We start from the raw sequence: 22,740 nt of genomic DNA, 5'->3' as shown, positions 1-22,740 counted from the left end.
AAACCCATCACAAAACTCATACCTCGGGGGGCGATTACCCTCTCTGGGGCGATTACTCTCCCTGGGGCGCCCTGGCCCCTTGCTCTTATTTTTCTTAGGGTCGTAAGGGTGACGCGTCCTTTGATCCCTCTTTCACGTTTGGGTGTGCGGTTTAGCTGGGGCCACATTTCCTCTCTTCTCTGTGACCTCGCTCTCAGCGGTGATGTGAGCCACAGCACGTCGCCGGATTTCGGCGAACGTGGCGGGGTGGTTCCTGATGAGCGACTCACTAAAGGGCCCAGGCAATACACCCTTTTTGAAGGCGTGCACGAACATTTCCTCGTCCTTTCCTGGCAAACGGACTATCCGAGCCCCGACTCTCTTCAGGAAATCCTTCAAGGACTCCCCTTGGTACTGCCTTATATCAAACAAGTCGTAAGACACCAAAGGTGGCGCCTTGTTCACTATGTACTGCTCAACAAACATCTTGGAAAATTGTTGGAACGTGGTAATATGGCCAGTGGGTATACTGACGAACCAGTCCAACGCCGTTCCGCTCAAGGTGCTCATGAACACCTTACAATACACCGCGTCTGAGCCCCCTGAGAGCATCATCTGAGTATGAAACGCCGTGAGATGGGCTTCAGGGTACTCCACCCCAGTGAAAGACGCTTTCACTGCCACAGTGCTAGCCGGGACTACTGAGTCCATGATCTCTTGGGAAAATGGCATAGGGAAACTGCGTGGTGGGGATGGGGGTGCGGATCTGTCCCCTGTCACACGCTCCTCCCGCTCCTGAAGGGCTTTGCACAGCTCTTCGTTGATCCTGTTGAGCTCTTCGTTCCTTGCTTGTGAGGCCACCAGCGCCTCGTGCATCCTTTCTTGCTCAGAACGCGATGCAGCCACGTTCTCCTGCAGCGTCCTCATTATGTCCATCACCTGCGTCATGGACACAGCATCTTCGTCGGTTGATGGCGCAACTGAACTGGAGCACGTTGTCCTCATCCTTCCCCAGCAAACTCAGCAGCTCAAGGAACTCCAAACAAGCGGTGAAAACTCCAGGAGTCGACTGAGATAGCGAGCAGCTGAACAGAAAACATTCGAAGCACCACCAACACAAACTATGGTTGGGAATCACGTTTTATACGTGCCCCACAGTGGGCACCAAATGATCCTGCCGGTTGACTTAGCGCAAGAGTGTTGCCTCGTCACGATCTTCCTCACCAGCTTGACACCACGTGCCCTCCAAATCCGCTCCACAGATAGCCTCTCTGAGAACCTGAAAAACACATAGTGGCGCCTCTGCGGCCGGTGGCGATCCGACGCTCAAGTCAGATCACAGAATCACTAGAAAAACAATGTGTGTAAAAACAGAGTGTAAAAAACTCCCCTCTGAATCTCACTCTGATTCTCTTTTATGCCTCCCTCTGTACCTGCGCCTAACAGAATTCTGTTATGCCTCTCTGGCATGTGTCAGAACTCTGTTGTGCTTTTCTGTGGCAACATACCTCCAGAATCAGTAGAACGTGTGTGTCTGCGCGTGTCTGCGATTGTCTGTACCTTCGGCGGCACGGAGTGCACCTTTGTCTGGACCGCGTCCCTCTCAGATGATGACACGTGGAGGCATGCAACTAACCACACACGTGTCATTACTTGAAGGCTCTAGCGCTTCTCACTGCGTGTCTAAGTTATCCTCTGGCGGAGTAACTTAGCGCATTCCCTTCATCTGGGTAAATCGCATACTCTCAGGAGAACGCCAGGTGTGGCTGGTCTAAGCACACTCACCAAGCATTGCTCTCTGTGCGAACGATTCCCCCTTCGCGATGTCATGCACGTAATGGGTTGAGGGAGTCACCAATCATTGACCGGTTTACTAGCCCCCCTCAGGCCACTCTCATGCACGATTCTCTGAGACATGTTCATGCGAGGTCCGTGCGTAACGCTCTTGCTAGGAACCTCACCCCCTTTGAATGGGAACTCATCACCGAAATCAATATCGCCCCCGCCTTGCTCCATCCCAATAGCTAGGCATTCGTAAGGGGTTTTCAAATCCTTTGCGGGCACTTGGGCATCGTTCCCTCCGTAGACGTTTTCCTGCATTTCTTCGAAGTGAAGAAGCAGGGGAAAAGCTTCTGGGTAAGCTTTTCCGGGATCGCGGGTAGGATCCTCCTCTCCCTCTTCCAAAACTCTTACAAGAACTGGAAAGGGAAATTCTTCAGAGTGTGCAGCGCCAAGCACGACCCCACAGCCTTGGACGGCTTTCCCCTCTATTGGACGGAGCGCCCTAAGCTGCTTAGGGCCAAAGCCCTGGAAGAGCTATCTCCTGCTGACAGGGAAGTAAGCAAGGCCTTGGCTGGGCTGGGGATCGTTTTTGATACTTTGAAGCTTGTTGCTAGCGAATACAATGCTCACGCCCTGACGACATACTTTGGTAAGGAGACTTTTCCCTCGTCCCCTTTGCTGTGAACACCCTGCTACCGGATGTTTGTTCCCACTGCTTCCTCCCCTGTTTCCCATGGTGCCATGTTACTTGCATCTCACGCATCTACGCGCTTTGTAATTTTGTATAGTTGCTTTGGCCCTAATTTCTGCTGTTTGGTCTGTTTTGATGTAGGATCGGTGATGGACGCCTCTAAAAGGATGATGCTGGCGAAAGCAATGAAGGAGGCTCGTGCCGCCAAGGCGGGCGCCTCCTCCGCCCCTGCTGCTGATCCGATCCCCCCACCAACTTTGTCACCGCCACCTCCGATCACCGCCGAAGCCCCCCTAAGCTCATCTCCGTCATCTCCACATAGCCCCGAAGCACTTCAGACTCCCAGCTCTCCTCTGCCCATCGCCGCCGTTCCCCTAGCCGCGGCCTCGTCGCCGGCTCCAACCCCCCTTGACAAAGGGAAATGGGTCTTGGAGATTTTATCGGATGATGAGGACTTGGAAGGTGTGGCACCCTTCAAGAGGAGAAAATCTGCGCGGGTTCCTCTTCTGCTAGAGGCGTCGCCCCAGGGAGGGAATCCCTTCATGGATGACCCTCCAAGCGCGACCTCACTTCCACCCACAACAGTACAAGAGGAAGGGGGCAAAGGTGCCGAGTCTGCCCCGCCCCCGCCACCGGTAGAAGTCTCTGCTTCCCCTGCTCCCGTCGCTGCCGCTGCCGCCCCCGATCTCATCGCCATCCCTCCTCCAATCATGCATCTGATGAGGGGCTTCAGTGGCGGAACTATGCCAGAGGGCACCGACAGGAAAGAAGGCATGCCTTTCTACTTGGGGGCCTTCTTGGCGGTGGCCCTCGAATGGCGCGCCCAGGCCAGGAATGCTGTCCTGCAAGCTCAAACTCTCCAGGCCTTGGAAACAAAGGTAACTGCTCTGGAGGGGGAAAAGAAAACCCTGGGATGCCAGAACGAAGCTTACCAAACCTCCCTGAAGCAGGCGCAAGAGTCCAAAGCAGAAGCTGAGGGACAACTGGCAGAGGCGTTGGAGCTCCAGACTGACTTCTACGCCCGGGAAGTCGCCCTCAAAGTCCAGGTGACGAGCCTTCAAAACATAGTTGAAGCTTACGAAAAAGTGCAAAAAGACTTGAAGGCCCGCTGCTGTGAGCAAACAGGCGCAATGGAGCGGATGGAAGGGGAAATGGCGTCCCAGACCCAAGCTGTGGGCCTTCTCCGGGCGGACTACGACAAACTGCAAATCGAGGTCAACCGACTCCGCGTGGAGAAGGAGGCTTTGGAGAAGCAGGTGGCTTCCGGGGACACCATCATTGGAGAACTAGAGAAGGACAAGAAGACCCTCATCCAGGAGATGGTGGGTACTTTCGAGGAGGGATTCCAAGAAACTTTGGCTCAAGCAGTCTGCACGATGCCTGGGATCGACATTTCCAGCTGCGATTCCACTCACCACATTATTGATGGAAAGGTCGTGCCTTTGGAGATAGACGATTGAGCCGCCACCCTCGATCATCAGCCCATTCCTTTATACTTGTTTTAACCTTCTCTGACGAATTTGTAATTCTTTGAATCATCTGCACTCTTGCTACAACTCTGGGATTTTGTTATGATTACTTTCGTGTCCTCGCGACATAGAATTCTGCCTGTGTGATTTTATTCTCATCCTTTGCCTTCGCGTGCTTCAGTTGTTTTGCTCGTATTATACCCGCTTCTTTTACTTCATTGGGCGGCCTTGTATTCTCGGGAAAGGTCCCGCGCCAGTGCCCACGCCCATGGAGTGGCTCACCTAGTGGAGCCGTATCGTCCACGGGGTGTCTCTAACACCCAAACGGTCCTTTCCTTGACCCTTAACACCCGACGCCCACGCCTAAGGAGAGGCCTGCTACAGCAACGCCGTGTCGTCCTCGGGTGTCTGAAACGCCGAGTGTTTTGGAAGGGGGGGGGGTCGTTCCCTCCATGGTCTTTCCTTTCCATAGGTATCGGGGAACGCCCTGTCAGTGATTCACTGGCGTTTTGGCAGTCTCATCTCCCTCCACAGTTTTTCCTACCTGTGGGTATCGGGGAGGTGACGCCAGTAACTAACTTTTCCCTCTTCGACTTCGTCTCCGTCCACAGTTATTCCTACCTGTGGGTATCGGGGAGGCAACCTCGCCGATATTTTGGTGGGCGACGCCCGCGACGTCTGACGCTGGCGTCGTCCTTTATGTCTTTCCAGGCGACGCCTCGGGCGTCTCATGCTGGCGTCGCCTTGGGCGTCGTCCTTACCTTGACATTGACTTTGACCTTAGCCTTGGTCGGCGCCTGGGGACAGCGAAGAGCTCAAGGTTCTCCCCGTGCCATCCACGTGGCGCTTCTCGTATGGCTGATGGGACGTTCGGTCATTCGACTTGATCCACATGGCGCTCTTTGTATGGCTGATGGGACTTTCAGTCATTCGAATTGATCCTGACTCCTACTGCGCCCCTGACCCACTTTCGACGGCGCATCGTACCACTGGGCATTCTGTCGATACGACGTGTTTAGAGTTTAACCAGCGATGCCAGGGCCACCCTTCCATTTGCTGCCACGTTGCTCGATCGTGCGGTGCATCCATTCGCGTCGTTTGGCGCTCTAACCGCTTTATTTAACTCTTCAAACTCTGAAACTGTTCTCATCATTTCTGCACTCTTCGTAACCTACTTACATTCTTTCTTCTTGCACCCTTTCTCTTCTCACGAAGGGTTCTTCCAGCGTTCGCTCCCATCGCTCGACTCTTGCGTTTACGGCGGGCCATACGCCTTTGACAATCCCGGATCTTGTTAAAGAATGTCCTCTCATGCTACCTCCCCCAGGGTCAGTCCCAAGGACCTGTACCCTTGGGCTTCGAGTGAGCTTCTTGACGAATGTTCATGCTTACTCGCCACCAGGGCCATAAGGGAACACAAAGGGGATTCATGTTCCTATGATCACCGGGCCTTCGCGAGGAGGCATGACGACGACATTGCTGTGCTCCCTTGCACTCTAGGGGAGCCAGTATGTGGAGATGAACGGGCCAACGAAGGGATCCCCTTCTTCTACTTTTCCCAGGTGGTTTTCAAGACCATCGGCATGCGCCTGCCCTTCTCCCGGTTCGAGAAGGAACTGCTGACGGAGATCAATGTCGCTCCGGCCCAATTATACCCCAACAGTTGGGCCTTTGTCAAAGCCTTTGACATCCTCTTCGGGTTTCTGGGTTGTGCACCCTCGGTTGACCTCTTTCTTCACTTCTTTGAGGTGAAGAGGCAAAGGCACAACCTCTGGGTAACTCTCAGCAACGTTCCTGGGAGAGTTCTCCTAACCCCCTTCCAAAACTCATTCACCTGATGGAAAGGCCGGTTCTTCGAAATTTGCTGCACTGACCTCGTTCCCACCGCTCTGGATGGTTTTCCTCTGTACTGGGTGAGAGAGGCGAGGGCCCTCAAAACCAAACCCTTCAAGAAGCTGGCTCCAAGTGATCAAATAGCTTGCCGGATTCTTGCTGAGGCGGGAGGTTTTGGCTCTGCCACTTTGATCAGCTTGGAGTTCAACGCTGGATCTCTCGAAAAGTACATATGTAAGAGTCACTGCCCTAGAAACTTCGGCCTTTATTACTTTCTAACTGTGCATGTCTTGCTTCATGGTGTCTCTGACACATTTATCTCCCTTGGTGCAGGTTCGAAAATAAACCAAGAAAGGAGGACACGACTTACTCGAGCTCTGCGGGCTGGGATCAGGGCTTCGTCTTCCTCCAGTGCTGACTCCGATGGCCACTGAAAAGTGGCTCCTTTGTGATTTGCATGAGTTGTAATATTTGCCCTAACCGCATTACACCCATTTGTATCGAACATTGCTTGTAACATCAACTTTTCTATACCATACTTGAATTTTTGCAACGCCGCTTTACTTTGCATACGTTTCGTATATTGTGCGCTTTTCTTTCTTCACGTTCCTTAACAGCGCCTGTACTCAGGCAACACTTTCTTTCTTGGCGACGCCTTTCTTCTTGGCGACATCTTCTCTTGGCGATGCCTTCACCTAGGCGACGCCTTCTTTCTTGGCGACGCCTCACATCACTTCAAACGGAGAAAGATAAAGGCTGAAAACCAAGGCACGGCTTTTTCTCAAACTTGTTTTTTTCTTTTATTCGGGTGACCTCATTAAAAAACCCCGAGAGGGAAAAAGAGTGTCCCCTTCAACTAAATTGTTACATGGCTGCTTACATAAGTCAACTAAAATAAAATTTTAAGTTGGCTGCATTCCAGCTACGTGGGATGGGACCCCCCTCCAAGGTCTCTAGGTTGTATGAACCGTTGCCCTTAGCCTCGGTAACTCTGAAGGGTCCGGTCCACTTGGGAGACAGCTTATTCTCCAACTCGTATGGGTGAGCCTTCCTCATAACCAGGTCGCCAATCTGAAACTGCCGCGACTTTACCTTAGAGCTGTATTGTCGCTCTACTCTTCTCTTCACTGCTTCAGCTTTTATTCTGGCTTCTTCCCTGGCATCGTCTAGTAGATCCAGGTTTACCCGCCTTTCTTCATTGGATTCCTCCACTACAAAGTTTTGAAAACGTGGTGAGCTTTCATGTATTTCTACCGGAATCATCGCGTCCGACCCGTACACCAAACTGAAAGGCGTCTCCATGGTAGAGGATTGGGGCGTGGTGTGGTATGCCCATATGATCCTTGGTACCTCTTCCGCCCACGCCCCTTTGGCTTTCTCTAACCTTCTCTTCAACCCCCTCAGCAGAACTCTATTTGCTGACTCCACTTGTCCGTTGGTCTGGGGGTGTTCGACCGATGCGAACACTTGCTTGATTTCTACCTCAGCGCACAGATTTCTCAACTGCTGACTGGCAAACTGGGTCCCGTTATCGGATATCAAACGCCTAGGTACGCCAAAGCGGCACACAATGTTCTTCCACACAAAATGCTGTACCTTGTGCGCAGTGATCTGTGCTACGGGCTCTGCCTCTATCCATTTGGTGAAGTATTCGATGGCGACGATCAAATACTTCATCTGCCTGATTGCCAGTGGGAACGGGCCCAGGATGTCGATTCCCCATGTATGGAAAGGCCACGGGCTGTATATGGATCGCAATTCTTCTGGCGGCGCCTTGTGCCAGTCGGCGTGCTTTTGGCATTGCCTGCACCGCTGGGCGTGTCGTGCGCAGTCTTCTTTTACTGTTGGCCAGAAGAAACCTGTGCGTATTACCTTGGAGGCTAGGGACCTTCCCCCTACGTGGCTCCTGCAGATGCTTTCGTGTAGCTCCGCCATTATCCTGGTGCACTCGTCGCCACTTACGCACGTTAGGATAGGGTGAGTGAAACCGTGCCTGAACAACACCCCATCCACCAGAGTATATCTTGCGGCATTTCTTTTGACCTTTTTACCCTCTTCAGGCTCTACTGGGAGAGCCCCATCGGCCAGGTATCGCTTGTAGGGCGTCATCCAGGTGTCTCCCTCGGTCAAAACGCATACCTGCATTTGCTCTCCCTCGGGCACATCCGCGTACGTGCTGATGCGGGGCACCCTCTGCGTATCTTGGGTCAAAGAACAATGACTCCTCGGCCTTCCCCTTGTTGCATAAATCTGGAGGACATCCACCCTGTTGTCTTCCACGAATCTACGCGGAGCTTTGAGAGTCTCTTGGATCACTGTCCTCTGTCTAACCCCCTTGCCTGAGCTGGCCAGCTTTGCAAGCAGGTTAGCTCTGGCATTCTGCTCCCTCGGGACATGTATCAGCTCAAGAGCGTTGAATGCTCCCTTCAACAACTGGACGTATTTCAGATACGCCGCCATCTGTGGGTCCTTCGCCTGGAACTCACCCGACACCTGCCCCGTAATCAGCTGGGAGTCGCTTTTCACCAGGAGGTTTTGCGAGCCCATCTCCTTGGCCAGGAGCATTCCTGCTACTAGGGCTTCGTATTCTGCCTGATTGTTACTTGCCTTGAAGGCAAAGCGCAGGGCCTGCTTAATCAGTATGCCGTTGGGTCCCTCGAAGACTATTCCCGCACTGCTCCCTTGTTGGTTGGAAGAGCCATCAACCGAGAGCAGCCACTGCGAGCCCACTTCCACCTCTTGCTCACCTCCGGGCGAAAGTTCCGCTATAAAATCTGCGTACACCTGCCCTTTGATGGATCCTCTAGGCTCATACTGGATGTCGAATTCTGACAGTTCCACCGCCCAGCGCACCGTTCTTCCCGCCACGTCAGGCTTTTGCAGCACCTTCTGTATAGGGAGGTTTGCCATTACCACCACCGTGAAGCTGTGGAAGTAATGACGGAGCCTCCTGGCAGAAAACACTACTGCCAGCGCTGCCTTCTCCAGCGCTTGGTATCTCGTCTCAGCTCCTTGTAATGCCTTGCTCACGAAATAGATGGGCTTTTGACTCTAGTCCTGCGCCTGGACTAACACAGAGCTGATAGCCCGCTCTGTTACAGTAAAATATAACCGGAGGGGCACGCCCGTTACCGGTTTGCAGAGGACCGGTGGTGTCGCCAGGTACTCCTTCAGCTTAATGAAAGCTGCATCGCATTCGTCAGTCCATGCAAAGCGACTGTTTCTCTTGAGGCACTGGAAATATGGATGCCCCTTCTCTCCCCCGGCGGAAACAAACCTTGAGAGCGCCGCCATCCGCCCTGTCAGCTGTTGCACTTCCTTGACCGACGTCGGGCTTCGCATGGCGATAATCGCCGCGCATTTGTCGGGGTTCGCCTCTATCCCCCTCTCTGTGAGCATAAAACCCAAGAACTTACCGGCCTCTACCCCGAAAACACACTTCTCAGGGTTTAACTTGAGGCGGTACTTGGATATTGTGACGAACAACTCCTCCAGATCCGCCATGTGCTGCACCCTATTCTGCGACGCCACCACCATGTCGTCTACATAGGCGTACACATTCCTCCCGAGCATCAGCGCCAGGACCTTGTCCATTAACCTTTGGTACGTGGTGCCCGCATTTTTCAGCCCAAAAGGCATCACCTTATAGCAGTAACTGCAGGTCACAGTCATGAATGCAGTTTTGTTCTCATCTCTCGGGTGCATCTTGATCTGGTTGTATCCTGAGAAGGCGTCCAGGAAACTCAGCACCTTGCTGCCGGACGCACTGTCCACCAAGGCGTCGATGCTGGGCAGTGGGTACGAGTCCTTTGGGCACGCCTTATTCAGGTCTGTGAAGTCCACGCACATCCTCCACTTTCCATTTGCCTTTTTCACCAAGACGACGTTGGCCAGCCACTCAGGGTATTGAATCTCCCTGATGTGGCTAGCATTCAACAGCTTCTGCGTTTCGTCCTTCACCACCTGCTGTCGCTCCTCATTGAACTTTCTCCTTCTCTGGCGCATGGGGCGAACCGTGGCGTCCATGCTGAGGTGGTGACACAGGAAATCAGGGTCGATACCGGGCATGTCCGAGGCGGACCATGCGAAGGCATCCAGGTGGCGCGAAATCACTTCTGCCACCCCTTCCTGTTCTTCCGGGCTCAGCAAACTTCCTAACTTGAATGTCTTGCCGCCAATCTCCCTTTCTACGGCGTTAGCCGCTGGCGGTTCCCTGCTGTCATCCTCGACGGGCGCCGCCTCTTCCACGGGCGCCGCGTCGTCAGGGCCTTCCTCCATGTGTGCATCTGTTTCTGGCGTCGCCCTCGTGGGTGCAGCCTCGCTAGGCGTCGGCGCAGCGGGCGTCGCCTCAATCATCGTCGCATCTGCACACGACGGTCGTTCGTACACCATGAACACGCCTCTCTTTGTTTTTAGGCTGTTCTCATAGCATTTTCTTGCTTCCTCCTGATCTGACTTGATGACTATCACCTTGCCACTGAGGTCTGGAAGCTTCATCTTCATGTGGCGTGTGGAGGCTACTGCGTTCAACCGGTTCAACGCCGGCCTGCCCAACAAGATGTTGTAAGCGGAGCTGGCGTTCACGACCAAGTACCGGATACTTTCGGTACGCGAGGCCTCTCCGTCCGTGAATGTAGTCCTCAATTCCAGGTATCCTCGGACTTCAACCTGGTTGTCCGCAAACCCATACAAGCACCCTATGTAGGGCCTCAGTAGGTCGGGGGATAATCGCAACTTATTGAATGTCGACCAGAACATGACGTCTGCTGAACTCCCCTGGTCGACAAGTACTCTGTGCACCTTTCTTCCCGCCGTGACAACTGAGATGACCACGGGGTCATTGTCATGCGACACCACGTCTCTGAGGTCCCCTCTCGTGAATACGATGTCCGACTCCCACGGCGCAGCCGAGAGTCTTTCTTCGATCGAGTTAACCCCCCTCGCATATTTCTTCCGCTGGGAGGCGGTGGGACCTCCGCCGGAAAATCCTCCAGCTATGGTATGGACCTCGCCGAAAACCGGCATCTCGTGTGCTGGTTCTTCCGCCGCCGGCGGCAAGGTGGCGGTCGTGGTGGGCTCCGCGACATAATCCTTCAAAAACCCAGTTCTCACTAGCTCATCTAGCTGGTAGCCCAACGACAGGCAGTTATCAATGTGGTGCCCGAAAGCCTCGTGGAATTCGCACCAAGAGTCTTTGCGAGGCCCTAACACCTTGTCAGTTTTCGCCGGTCGCCTCTGCCTCTCAGCTATATTAGGCACGGCGATCAGGTCCTTCAGCTCCACCACAAAGTTGTACCTCGCCGGTCTCGCTCTTTCTCTGGTCGGGCGATCGCCTCCCGCTGGACCCCGGGGCTGGGGCTTTCTAGCCTCGTAGGGGCGTCTCGCATCTGGCTTCTTTCTTCCCGTCGTGGTCTCATTTTCCGTGACGGGTTGAGCTCGCGCCGGTCCCCTCGGGCGTGAGGGTACGACGCTGGTGCGCTTCACGCACACCTCCCCTTCAGAAGCAATATGTTCTACCGCCCGACGCCGTAGCTCAGCGAAAGTCCTAGGGCGGTTGCGAATGATGGATTCTCCAAAAGGACCAGGGCATACGCCTTTCACGAACGCGTACACGATCATAGGCTCCTCTGTCGTACCGACCTTCACGACCTGGGCCCCGAATCGATTGATGTATTCCTTTAGGGTCTCCCCTTGATACTGCTTCACATCAAACAAATCGTAGGAGACTGGCGGCGGGGCCTTGTTTGCTAAGTATTGTTCCCTGAACAATCGTGACAATTGGCGGAAAGATGTGATATGACCGTCCGGGAGGCTGATGAACCAGTCCATAGCCATCCCAGTCAGAGTGCTCATAAAGAGCTTGCACTTGGCAGCGTCAGAACCGCCTACCAGGACCATCTGTGTGTGAAATGCAGGAAGGTGCGTCTCCGGGTCCTCCATCCCGGTGAAGATCACCTTGGGCCCCGCGAACGTGTTCGGGATCACTGCATCTAGAATCTCCTGCGAGAAGGGAGTGGAAAACTCCCTTGCTGGGGAATGGTTCTCCATCTCGTCATGGCCATCGGTCCCCGATCATTTCTCAGGCCCTGACGCAACAACTCGTTTACGCGGTGGAGCTCTTCATTCCTCTCATGCGAGGCATCGAGATCTGCCTGCATGCGTTCCTGTTCCAGTTTCGACTCCGCCATATCCTGCTGCAGCCCCCTCATTATCTCCAGGACCTGTTGCATGGATAGTTCTGCTGGGGCTGCGCGTGCTGTACCTCGTCTGGTGGGGGCCATTGTCACTCCAACCTCCTCCAACGTTACTGCAACTTAGTAGATTTTCTCGAACTTGTGATGGGACTGATGTTTTATATCGGCCCCACGGTGGGCGCCAAATGTTCGGTGCGGTTGACTGGGATGTCTTCGTGCGCGACCTCAACCGTCAGCTAGGGACTCCTTCCCACTGGTTACCTGTGGATTCCTGCAAAAAGAGGACAGAAGGGCGCCCTAGCGGCCGTTTGCACTCCGACGCTCAAGTCAGCCAGCAAGAAACACCAAAACTGTGCACCTCCGTATCTGAGCACCGCGTATGGCACTCCGAAGGTGGGAAAAAGAACTGTGTAGTGTGTGTATATTCTCGTTCTGGCAAACAATCTTTCCCTAGTCCCTTGTACGTAACCTCAAGGTTCGAGCAAGCAACTAGCGAGTTTCTGGTCAATTTGCCAAAAGTTCGAACCCCGTTCCCAACATTCTCTGCGCTATTTAAACTACCCAAGCATTTAAAGCGCCTTAAAGCGCTTTTATTCACAAACGTAACGTGCTCAATTAAAGCGTTTAATTAGAAAACATAGCGCATTTAAGACGTTGAAACGCTTGGGAGCCATTATAGTACCTGAACGCTCGAAACGGAAACTGTATTGAATGACTTTAATTACCTGGCACCTGACTAAAGGGTGTTTCTATTCTGACTTGGCTGTCGTACACGTGGAGGGCCTCACGACGCCATGACCCCATCTGGGGGCGTTTCTGCCCATCTGGGGACGTTTCTACGTGTGAGTCCTCCTGCCTGGGAGTGCTACTGCGCTAGGGGTGACTTTTTGAGTGCCAACTCGTGCCCCCAATCATCTAGTCACTCACTTTGAGAGCGTACCTGCCTTCCTCTTGTACCCTGCACCCGGCTACCCTGGGCGTGACCTTCCTCTTGAGTCGTATCTGTCCCAAAGGCGTCTCTGGGGCGGCAGGGGTACTTCACGAGTCAGGCTGCCCTATACTGGTGTTGTTACTATGGCCTTGAAGCCACCTTTCTCTCCTCTTTATTACTGTTCCCTGGTTATCCAGGGTTTGGGGCCTTCCCACGGCGTCGCCCCCTCCATGGTCTTTCCTACCCATGGGTATCGGGGAACCACACTGTGATTGCCTTGCTTTAGTAATGTTTGATCTGGCGACACCCTGGTTGGGCGACGCCTTCACCAAGGTGACACCTTGCCTTGGCGACGCCTCTTCTTGACGACGCTGGCACTTAGCGTCTCTTCACCTAGGCAACGCCTTGTGTTGACTTTGACCCCTGGTGTTGACTTTGACCTTGACTTAGTCAACGCCCGGGTACGGGACGGTACAGCAGCGAAGGCTCTTTTCAACACCTCGACGTACCTCAGATACGTAGCCATCTGTGGGTCCTTTGCTTGGTACCCCCCTGTTACTTGTCCTGTGACCAATTGTGAGTCACTCTTTGCCAAGAGGCTCTGAGCACCCATTTCTTTAGCCAAAAGCATCCCGACAATCAACGCCTCGTACTCCGCCTGGTTGTTGCTTGCCTTGAAGGCGAAGCGCAAAGCCTACTCGATTAATACCCCATTAGGCCCTTCCAGGATTATTCCAGCGCCACTCCCTTGCTGGTTGGAAGATCCATCCACTGAGAGCATCCACTGTGCACCTGATTCCACCTCTTGAGGATCTCCTCCTGGTGAAAGTTCTGCTACAAAGTCAGCATAGACCTGGCCTTTGATGGATCCCCGGGGCTCGTACTGGATGTCAAATTCTGACAATTCCACTGCCTAGCGTACCATCCTCCTGGCCACGTCTGGCTTTTGGAGTACCTTCTGGATGGGAAGGTTCGTCATTACCACCACCGTGAAACTGTGGAAATAGTGGCGAAGCCTTCGTGCTGAGAATACTACCGCCAGTGCTGCCTTCTCTAGTGACTGGTATCTTGACTCTGGGCCTTGCAAGGCCTTGCTTACGAAGTATATTGGCTTCTGCACCTGGTCTTGTTCCTGGACAAGTACAGAACTAATGGCCCACTCAGTCACCGCAAAGTATAGGCGGAGGGGGACGCCTACTTGTGGCTTGCAAAGCACGGGTGGCGTCGCCAAGTACTCCTTCAGCTTGAGAAACGCTGCTTCGCACTCGTCTGTCCACGTAAAACGACTATTCCTCTTGAGGCATTGGAAGTAGTGGTGGCCCTTTTCCCCACCAGCTGATACGGATCTTGATAATGCTGCCATTCGCCCCGTCAGTTGTTGAACTTCCTTCACTGAAGTTGGGCTCCTCATGGCGATGATGGCTGCACACTTGTCAGGATTCGCTTCTATTCCTCTTTCTGTGAGCATGAAACCCAGGAACTTTCCTGCCTCTACACCGAAGACGCACTTCTCTGGGTTCAACTTTAAGTGGTACTTTGATATGGTGGTGAACAACTCTTCCATATCAGCTGCGTGTCGCCCTCTCTCGCTCGAGGTCACCACCATGTCGTCTACGTAGGCCTGCACGTTTCTTCCTAGCATTGGTGCAAGGATTTTGTCCATCAATCTCTGGTAGGTGACGCCTGCATTTTTCAAACCAAACGGCATTACCTTATAACAGTAGCTACATGTATCTGTCATAAACGCCGTTTTGCTTTCGTCCCTGGGATGCATCTTGATTTGATTGTAACCTGAGAATGCATCCAAGAAACTCAGCATCTTGCAGCCCGAGACACTGTCTACTAATGTGTCAATGTTGGGGAGTGGGTACGAATCCTTTGGGCATGCCTTGTTCAGATCTGTGAAGTCTACGCACATCCTCCACTTCCCATTTGCCTTCTTGACTAGGACTACGTTGGCCAGCCACTCGGGGTATTGTATCTCCCTGATGTGCCCAGCGTTTAGTAGCTTTTGAGTCTCTTCCTTCACGACGAGGCATCGCTCCTCGTTGAACTTCCTCCTTTCTGCCGCACAGGGCGGACCTTGGTGTCCATGGTCAGGCGATGGGACAAGAAATCTGGGTCGATACCTGGCATGTCTGCCGCGGTCCATGTAAATGCGTCTAGGTGCCGCGAGATCAATGTCGTTGCCTCTCTCCGTTCTTCCCGGCTCAAGTGGCGTCCTAATTTGAACGCCTTATCCCCTATTTGTATTTCCACCACGTTGTCCTCTGGTTGGGGTTGCTCACGCTGCACGCTTGCCGGGCGAGACTCGTTCATGGGATCCTCTTCCATAGGCGTCGCCTCATCGGGTGTCGCCTCCTCTGACTCTTCTTCCATAGGCGAGGCGCCACGGCGTCTTCCCTTTGTGCATGCATCATCCACAGGCATCGCCACTGTAGGTGAAGCATCGTCGGGCGTGGACTCCGTGGGCATCGCCTCTACTACGGATTCTAGCTCTGCTGACGAACCTGAGACGGGTGGTCGTTCAATTACCATCACCACGCCTCTATTTATTTTTAAACTATTCTCATAGCACTTTCGGGCTTCTTCCTGGTCTGACTTGATGAATATCACTTTGCCGCTAAGGTCTGGCAACTTCATCTTCATGTGGCGAGTGGAAGGTACTGCCCTCAATCTGTTTAGGGCGGGTCTGCCCAACAAAATGTTATAGGCTGAGTTGGCGTTAACCACCAGGTACCGGATACTTTCGGTACGTGACGCCGTTCCATCAGTGAACGTCGTCCTCAGCTCCAAGTACCCACGTGCGGGACGACATCCCGTAGGTCAGCCCTTGTGAACACAAGGTCTGATTCCCAAGGGTTGTCCGGAAATTCTTCTGCAACTGAATTTACTGACCTCACATACTTTTTTAGTTGAGAGGCAGTGGGCCCTCCTCCAGAAAATCCACCAGAAATGGTGTGAACCTACCCATGGACTGGCATCTCGTGTGCCTGGCCTTCCTCTTGTACTGCCGTGGCTGCTGTTGTAGTGGACCCTGCGAGGTAATCCTTTAGGAAGCCACTCTTCACAAGTTCATCCAACTGATAGCCCAGCGCCAAACAGTTGTTAATATGATGTCCAAATGCTTCGTGGAATTCGCACCACGATTCCTTGTGGGGCCCCAGAATTTTGTCAGACTTCGCTGGTGGCCTCAACCTGTCCGCTATGTTGGGCACAATGATGAGGTCTTTGAGCTCCACCACAAAGTTGTGCCTCAGTGGTCTACTTCCCTCTCTCCTTCCTTCAGCTCGGCCCCTTGGCGGGGCCCTCCTCGCCTCGTAGGTGCGCTTCCTGTCTGGGTTCCTTCTCTCTGTGGCAGCTTCGTGGATCCTAGCAGGTTGTGTGCGTATCTGCGCCCTTGGTCGTGCAGGTGCAGCAGGCATGCACTTCTCGTATGCCTCGCCCTCTGAGGCAATGTGCTCCAACGCTCGTCCCCTCACTTCAGCAAAGGTCTTGGGAAGCTTGCAGTTAAGCGACTTACCGAAAGACCCAGGTCACACCCCTTTCCTGAATGCGTATACAATCATGGGTTCATCGGTGGTACCCACCTTCACCACTTGTGCTCCAAAGCGGCTTATGTATTCCTTCAGGGTCTCACCTTGGAATTGTTTCACGTCGAAAAGGTCGTACGAAACTGGGGCTGGGGCACTGTTAGCTAAATACTGTTCTCTGAACAGTCGCGAGAGCTGGGCGAAAGACGTGATGTGGCTCTCTAGAAGGCTGATGAACCAATCCATAGCCATTCCCGTCAACGTGCTCATGAAATGCTTGCACCTCGCAGCGTCAGAACCGCCTACCAGCAACATCTGTGTGTGGAACGCCATGAGGTGTGCCTCAGGATCCTCCACCCCTGTGAAGGTCACCTTGGGCCCCGTGAACGTACTGGGTATCGCCGTCTCTAGAATTGCCTGCGAGAATGGTGTTGTGAATTCCCTAGGTGGGGATGCAGCCTCAGGTTCATCTCCACCGCGCCATCCACAGCGCAACTCCTCGTTGGTACGATGGAGTTCATCGTTTCTCGCTTGAGAGGCTGCAAGATCCGCTTGCATGTGCTCCTGCTCCACTTTCGAGGCCGCCATTGCGTCCTGCAGCCCTTGCATCATGCCCATGAGTTGTTGCATGGTCATTTCTTCACTCCTAGCGCGTGCTAGTCTCGTGGCCATGGCTTTCTGGAAATTTTCTTAACTTGTCTAGGTCTTCAGAACTGGAACTGAGAATCTTGTGTGGTGGGACATACGTTTTAGATCGGCCCCACGGTGGGCGCCAAATGTTCCGGCCGGCAGACCGAGATCGTCTCCGTACGTGGCTTGTCCTCGCGGGCTAGGTGATGTGATTCCACTAGCCATATAGAGAATGATTCTTGACATTCTTAGGAATCACCTTGAGTTGGACATTATAGAGGCACTTTTCTTAGAGTTGGATCATTGTTCTAAGACAAGAACTCACCAAAAACTAGTACCAAATCCCAAACTCATTTGGATGAACCAATTATAGTCAAATTGAACCGAACAAATGAGCAAGAAAAGCAAAGGAACAAGATGAATGGACAGAATTATAAAACTGCCGAACCAAAAACTCATAAAAACACCAAGAACATCTAACCAAAACTCAAGAACACAAGCTAACACAAACAATAGAAAGAGGAGAAAGGAAGGAGAGAAGAAATGCTCATGAAGATGGAAGGAGGATGGATGATCTCGCCACTAGAAGTGTGGAATGCTCCTAGATGAGAGTGATGCCGCCACTTGAGGACTCCATTGATCCATCAAGATAAGACTAGAGAAGAAGGCTCAAAGCTCTCCAAAGTTCTCTCAAAATTTGAGTAGAGTTTTCTTAGATTAATTCCAATCTGAATTTTACAAAGGAAGCACCTCTATTTATAGCCTAAGGTGCTGAAAAATAGGTGGGAAATTTCAAATAAACTCATTTGAAATTCCCACCAAAAACAAGTCACATGGTTCTAAGATCAAGAACTCACCAATAACAAGTACCAAATCCCAAACTCATTTGGATGAACCAAATATTGTCAAATTGAATCAACAAAGGAATAGAAACTAGATTAACCGAACAGAATTAAGCTACTAAACAAAAGAACCGAACAGAATTAAAAACAAAACAGAATATAGGTGCTGAAAATAGAAAAACCGAAAGCTAGACAACTCAAAAACACAAGGCAACATGAACAATTGAAGAAGAAGAAAGGAAGGAGAAGAGAATGCTCATGAAGATGGAAGATAGGTTGGATGATCACGCCACTAGAAGTATGGATGCTCCTAGATGAGTGTGGAAGCCGCCACTTGAGGAAACCATGGTCCTTCAAGATAAGACTAGAGTAGAAGCTCAAAAGCTCTCCAAATGCTCACTCCAATTTTGAGTATAGTTTCTTTAGATAAATTCAAATCTGAATTTTACAAAGGAAGCACCTCTATTTATAGCCTAAGGTGCTGAAAAATAGGTGGGAAATTTCAAATAAACTCATTTGAAATTCCCACCAAAAACAAGTCACATGGGAGGTGTGACCTTTTTCTACTATGACACCTCCCAAAAACTACACCTACACCACTCTCCTAAGTCACATGGACAATGTGACTTTATTTTACATTTTCACACACCTTTATTTAATAACCACACCTCCTAAAACTATACAAGAGTATTTCAAAGCTTGGCCTTGCCCCTCATGGGATGGACTTGGGCTCTTTGGGCTTTGGCCTTCTTGGGCTTGGGCTTGGGCTTTGGGCTTGGGCCTCATCTTTATTTTATGTCTTCTTTTAATTTTGAGAAGACTAGAAGGAAGAACTTCAAATGTGAGGGTGGATGTCCTCTTCCTCCATTAATAAAAGCCTCCTTTATTTGATTCTCATCATACTCCTCGAGTTGGAGAGAATTCGTCCACGAATTCTGAATCCCTGCATAAAACAAAGTCAGTTTAGTTTTACAATTAAAAGTGGAAGAAAAATGTAAACATGACTTAGCATTTGTAAATAATGGGATTTCAGAAAAGGAGGTTCTATAAATCGACCAAGTTGGAAAAATTTGTTTGGGAATGATGTGATGTTTTGGAAAAAGACCTCTTAAATGGTGACAACCATTAGGAGGTATGAAAAAATCATCCCTAACATTTTTTAACCAAGATGGTGGTGAAATAGGAACCTTGGGTAATGAAAAAGATAAGGAAGGAAAACACCTTGGAGGTGAAAGGATAAGACCCATGTCAACTTGGCCTTCTTTGTCTTTTTCTTGTTTACTTGTGGTAGGTGGGTGAGTTAGGTCTTGTTTTACCTTGTTGATCTTTAAGATTTGCTTTTGTGGACAATGAAGAGCTATGTGCCCAAAACCTAAACATTTAAAACATTTGATATTTGAAGTTTTGGTAGGTGACTTAGGAGTAGAAAGATTTGTAGTAGAAACTTTGTTTGGAAACATGGTTTGTTTGGAAAAATTGGAAGGAGAAATTTTGTTTGCATCCTTCCTAGAAGAGTTGTAGAAATCATCATCATGAGTATTTTTGAAAGTTTTGTTCAAAAGATATGATTCTACCTTGATGGCTTTGCGAAACACGCTCTTTAAAGAAGAATATTCTTTTAATTCTACAAAATCTCTAATATCTCTTTTCAAACCACGTACAAACCATTTAATCTTTGACTCTTCATTAGCATGCATATTCATTTTAGTCAAAGTTGTTTCAAAATCTTTAAAGTATTCATCTACCATCCTATGTCCTTGAGGAAGCCTTTGGAACTTCAACAAGTGTTCCTTCCTAGAAGGAGGAACAAACCTCGCGCGCATACACTCTTTCAAAGCATTCCAAGAAACCACGGGAGGTTTCTTGCGATATATAATGTCCATTACAATTTTATGCCACCATTCTTTGGCATAGCCCAAAAAGGATAAAGAAACTAATCTAAGTTTTTGGTCATCTTGGACCTTATACACATGAAAATAATGGTCAACCTTAGTCTCCCATTCTAAATACACATTAGGATCACTATCACCATTAAAACTAGGGACTTTTTTACAAGCAATGTTGAACACTTGGTGATATCTTTGGTCACGGTTATAGCTCTCTTCATGAGAATGATGGTGATGCCTCCTTCTTCTATGTTCTTCTTCACCAAGGACTGAAGCTTTGGAAGGAGAATGCTGTTTGTAAGATGCACCACTTGAATAGCCAGCCATTTTGCAAATAAAAAAACAGCAAACACACAAAAACAGCAAACAAGTTAAGAAACAAAATTAGCAAAAACAGTGAGCTTTTTGGCAATGAAACTGCCGAAATGAACTAAGGCTGAAAAGATATCACTCTCAAAGAAATAATGTTCTTGCACCAATCTGATCTTGAGGCCTTGGAATCCTCAAATGAAATATGTCAAAGCAAGCACACCAATCTTAAGAGCAAACCACCACAAAACCAAAGAAACAATAAAGACAAACAAGAAAAGGTATAAGCAAGGAAAGGTAATTGCAAAAGGAATACTATATGTAAGACAAACTCAAAGAGTAAGAATGAAAGACAATCAAGAAAATAAAGAACTCAATGAGAAAAGTAGGCACACAAAAGAATACCTAAGGAAAAGCACTAGAGTAGATGAAGAAAACAAAAATATTAGCTACTGGAAATTTTTTTTTTATGCAAACTGTGCTTGATATTCACTGATTTAACTGGAACGTTGTAGAGCGAACTGGATTATGAAATTTATACCACAGAAACTTCAAGATGTTAACTCAATAATGGCACTGGAATCAATTAAAAACAGTAAGCCAATTGAGAGAAATAAATTTTTTAAAATCACTGCCAGATCACCGTATTTTTTTTCGGCAGGAATGTACACTTTTTTTATTTTATTTATCATTTTTTGTGTACTTCATATTTTTGAATGATTCTTTTTTCTATGCTTTTCTAACACTTTGAATATCTCAAATCCAGAATTTCAGAATTTTACAGTACGTAAATCAGTTGCAATAAGGAAAAACAGTAAGCACTCTTTTCAGAAACAGAGGAATCCTAATAGGAATAAAAAAAAAACAGAATGATGAACTAGCAAAGACATAATAGAAAATGATGTATTGGAACTTGTATAGGTCTAGAATACAAGTATGAACTCAATTCTAAAAAGAAAATGCACAAAGGACCAACATCAATTCAGAATATTATATGATACCAAAGCAAGAAACAATCAAAACAATAAAAGTACTACTAGAAGTAATGACATATATGGAGTAACATGACTTAAGACAAAACTTGACATGATTCAAAAATTAAAAGACACAACACAAATTGTAACAAGTGAAAGGAAGCTTAAGGTATACTCTAGGAAGGATAATGCCATTCCAAAAGAGCAACCATACTCATAAGAATTATGAGTGCCATAAACCTTTCCACAAACACTTGGAGCAAAAGAAAAACAGCAAGAAAACTCAATTAAAATTCTAAAACAGAAACTTAAATTGCAAGAAATTAAAAAGAGCTCTTGAAATAAAGTGCACACAACTCAACAATTAAACAAGAATGAACCTAAGACTCATGATACCACATGATGTGATTCCAATAGCAAGATATAGATGATTCTTTGACATTTTATGGAATCAACTTGAGTTGGAGAATGAATAGGCACTTTTAATAGAAATTGGATCAATGTTCTAAGTTTCAAGAACTCACCAAAACTTGCACCAAACACCAAACTCACATGGAAGACCCATTTCTTGCCAATTGAACCAATTAAAAGATGTAAAAATGCAAATGAACCGATTAAATTGCTTAACAAATGAAATGAACCGATTAAAATGCTTCAAAACTGAAATGCACCGAACAAATCCAAGGAGAAAGAAGATGAACCGATTGAAACATGAAAATAAGCAAGAACACCGAATAGAAAGCAAGAAAGGAACCTAAGACATGTTTAGGAATTCAAATAGGCACGGAAATGGAATGAGAAGATGGAGAAGAAAGAGGACTTATGTGGTTGTAGTTCTTGGTTGATGAACACGCCACTTGAAGTGTGAATGCTCCAAGATAAGTGTGCAATGCCGCCACTTGAGAGAACCAAGGCACTCAAGATGAGACTAGGAAGAGGAGAAATCAAATCTCACTCACTCAATCACCAAATTGGGAGAGTTTCTTTACTACAAATTCCAAATCTGAATTTTACAAAGGAAGCACCTCTATTTATAGCCTAAGGTGCTGAAAAATAGGTGGGAAATTTCAAATAAACTCATTTGAAATTCCCACCAAAAACAAGTCACATGGGAGGTGTGACCTTTTTCTACTATGACACCTCCCAAAAACTACACCTACACCACTCTCCTAAGTCACATGGACAATGTGACTTTATTTTACATTTTCACACACCTTTATTTAATAACCACACCTCCTAAAACTATACAAGAGTATTTCAAAGCTTGGCCTTGCCCCTCATGGGATGGACTTGGGCTCTTTGGGCTTTGGCCTTCTTGGGCTTGGGCTTGGGCTTTGGGCTTGGGCCTCATCTTTATTTTATGTCTTCTTTTAATTTTGAGAAGACTAGAAGGAAGAACTTCAAATGTGAGGGTGGATGTCCTCTTCCTCCATTAATAAAAGCCTCCTTTATTTGATTCTCATCAACCTTAGTCTCCCAATCTAAATACACATTAGGATCACTATCACCATTAAAACTAGGGACTTTTTTACAAGCAATGTTGAACACTTGGTGATATCTTTGGTCACGATTATAGCTCTCTTCATGAGAATGATGGTGATGCCACCTTCTTCTATCTTCTTCTTCACCAAGGACTGAAACTTTGGCCTCCTTTATTTTTATTTGATTCTCATCACTAGGGCACCTT

General features: G+C 49.2%; 1 protein-coding gene across 1 annotated transcript in view; it reads right to left on the bottom strand.

Moving 5' to 3' along the window:
• The window catches only part of LOC137824722 (uncharacterized), a 27,099-nt gene extending 26,172 nt beyond the window's left edge, over window positions 1–927 (bottom strand). Inside the window, exon 1 of the mRNA XM_068630392.1 lies at window positions 632–927. Coding sequence (XP_068486493.1) covers window positions 632–927 — 296 coding nt within the window. The remainder of the gene's footprint in view (window positions 1–631) is intronic.
• Window positions 928–22,740: the final 21,813 nt, after the last annotated feature.

Source organism: Phaseolus vulgaris, chromosome 8, assembly GCF_000499845.2.
Source record: "Phaseolus vulgaris cultivar G19833 chromosome 8, P. vulgaris v2.0, whole genome shotgun sequence".
NCBI classification, from domain to species: domain Eukaryota; kingdom Viridiplantae; phylum Streptophyta; class Magnoliopsida; order Fabales; family Fabaceae; genus Phaseolus; species Phaseolus vulgaris.
This window is presented reverse-complemented; position numbering and strand designations above follow the sequence as displayed.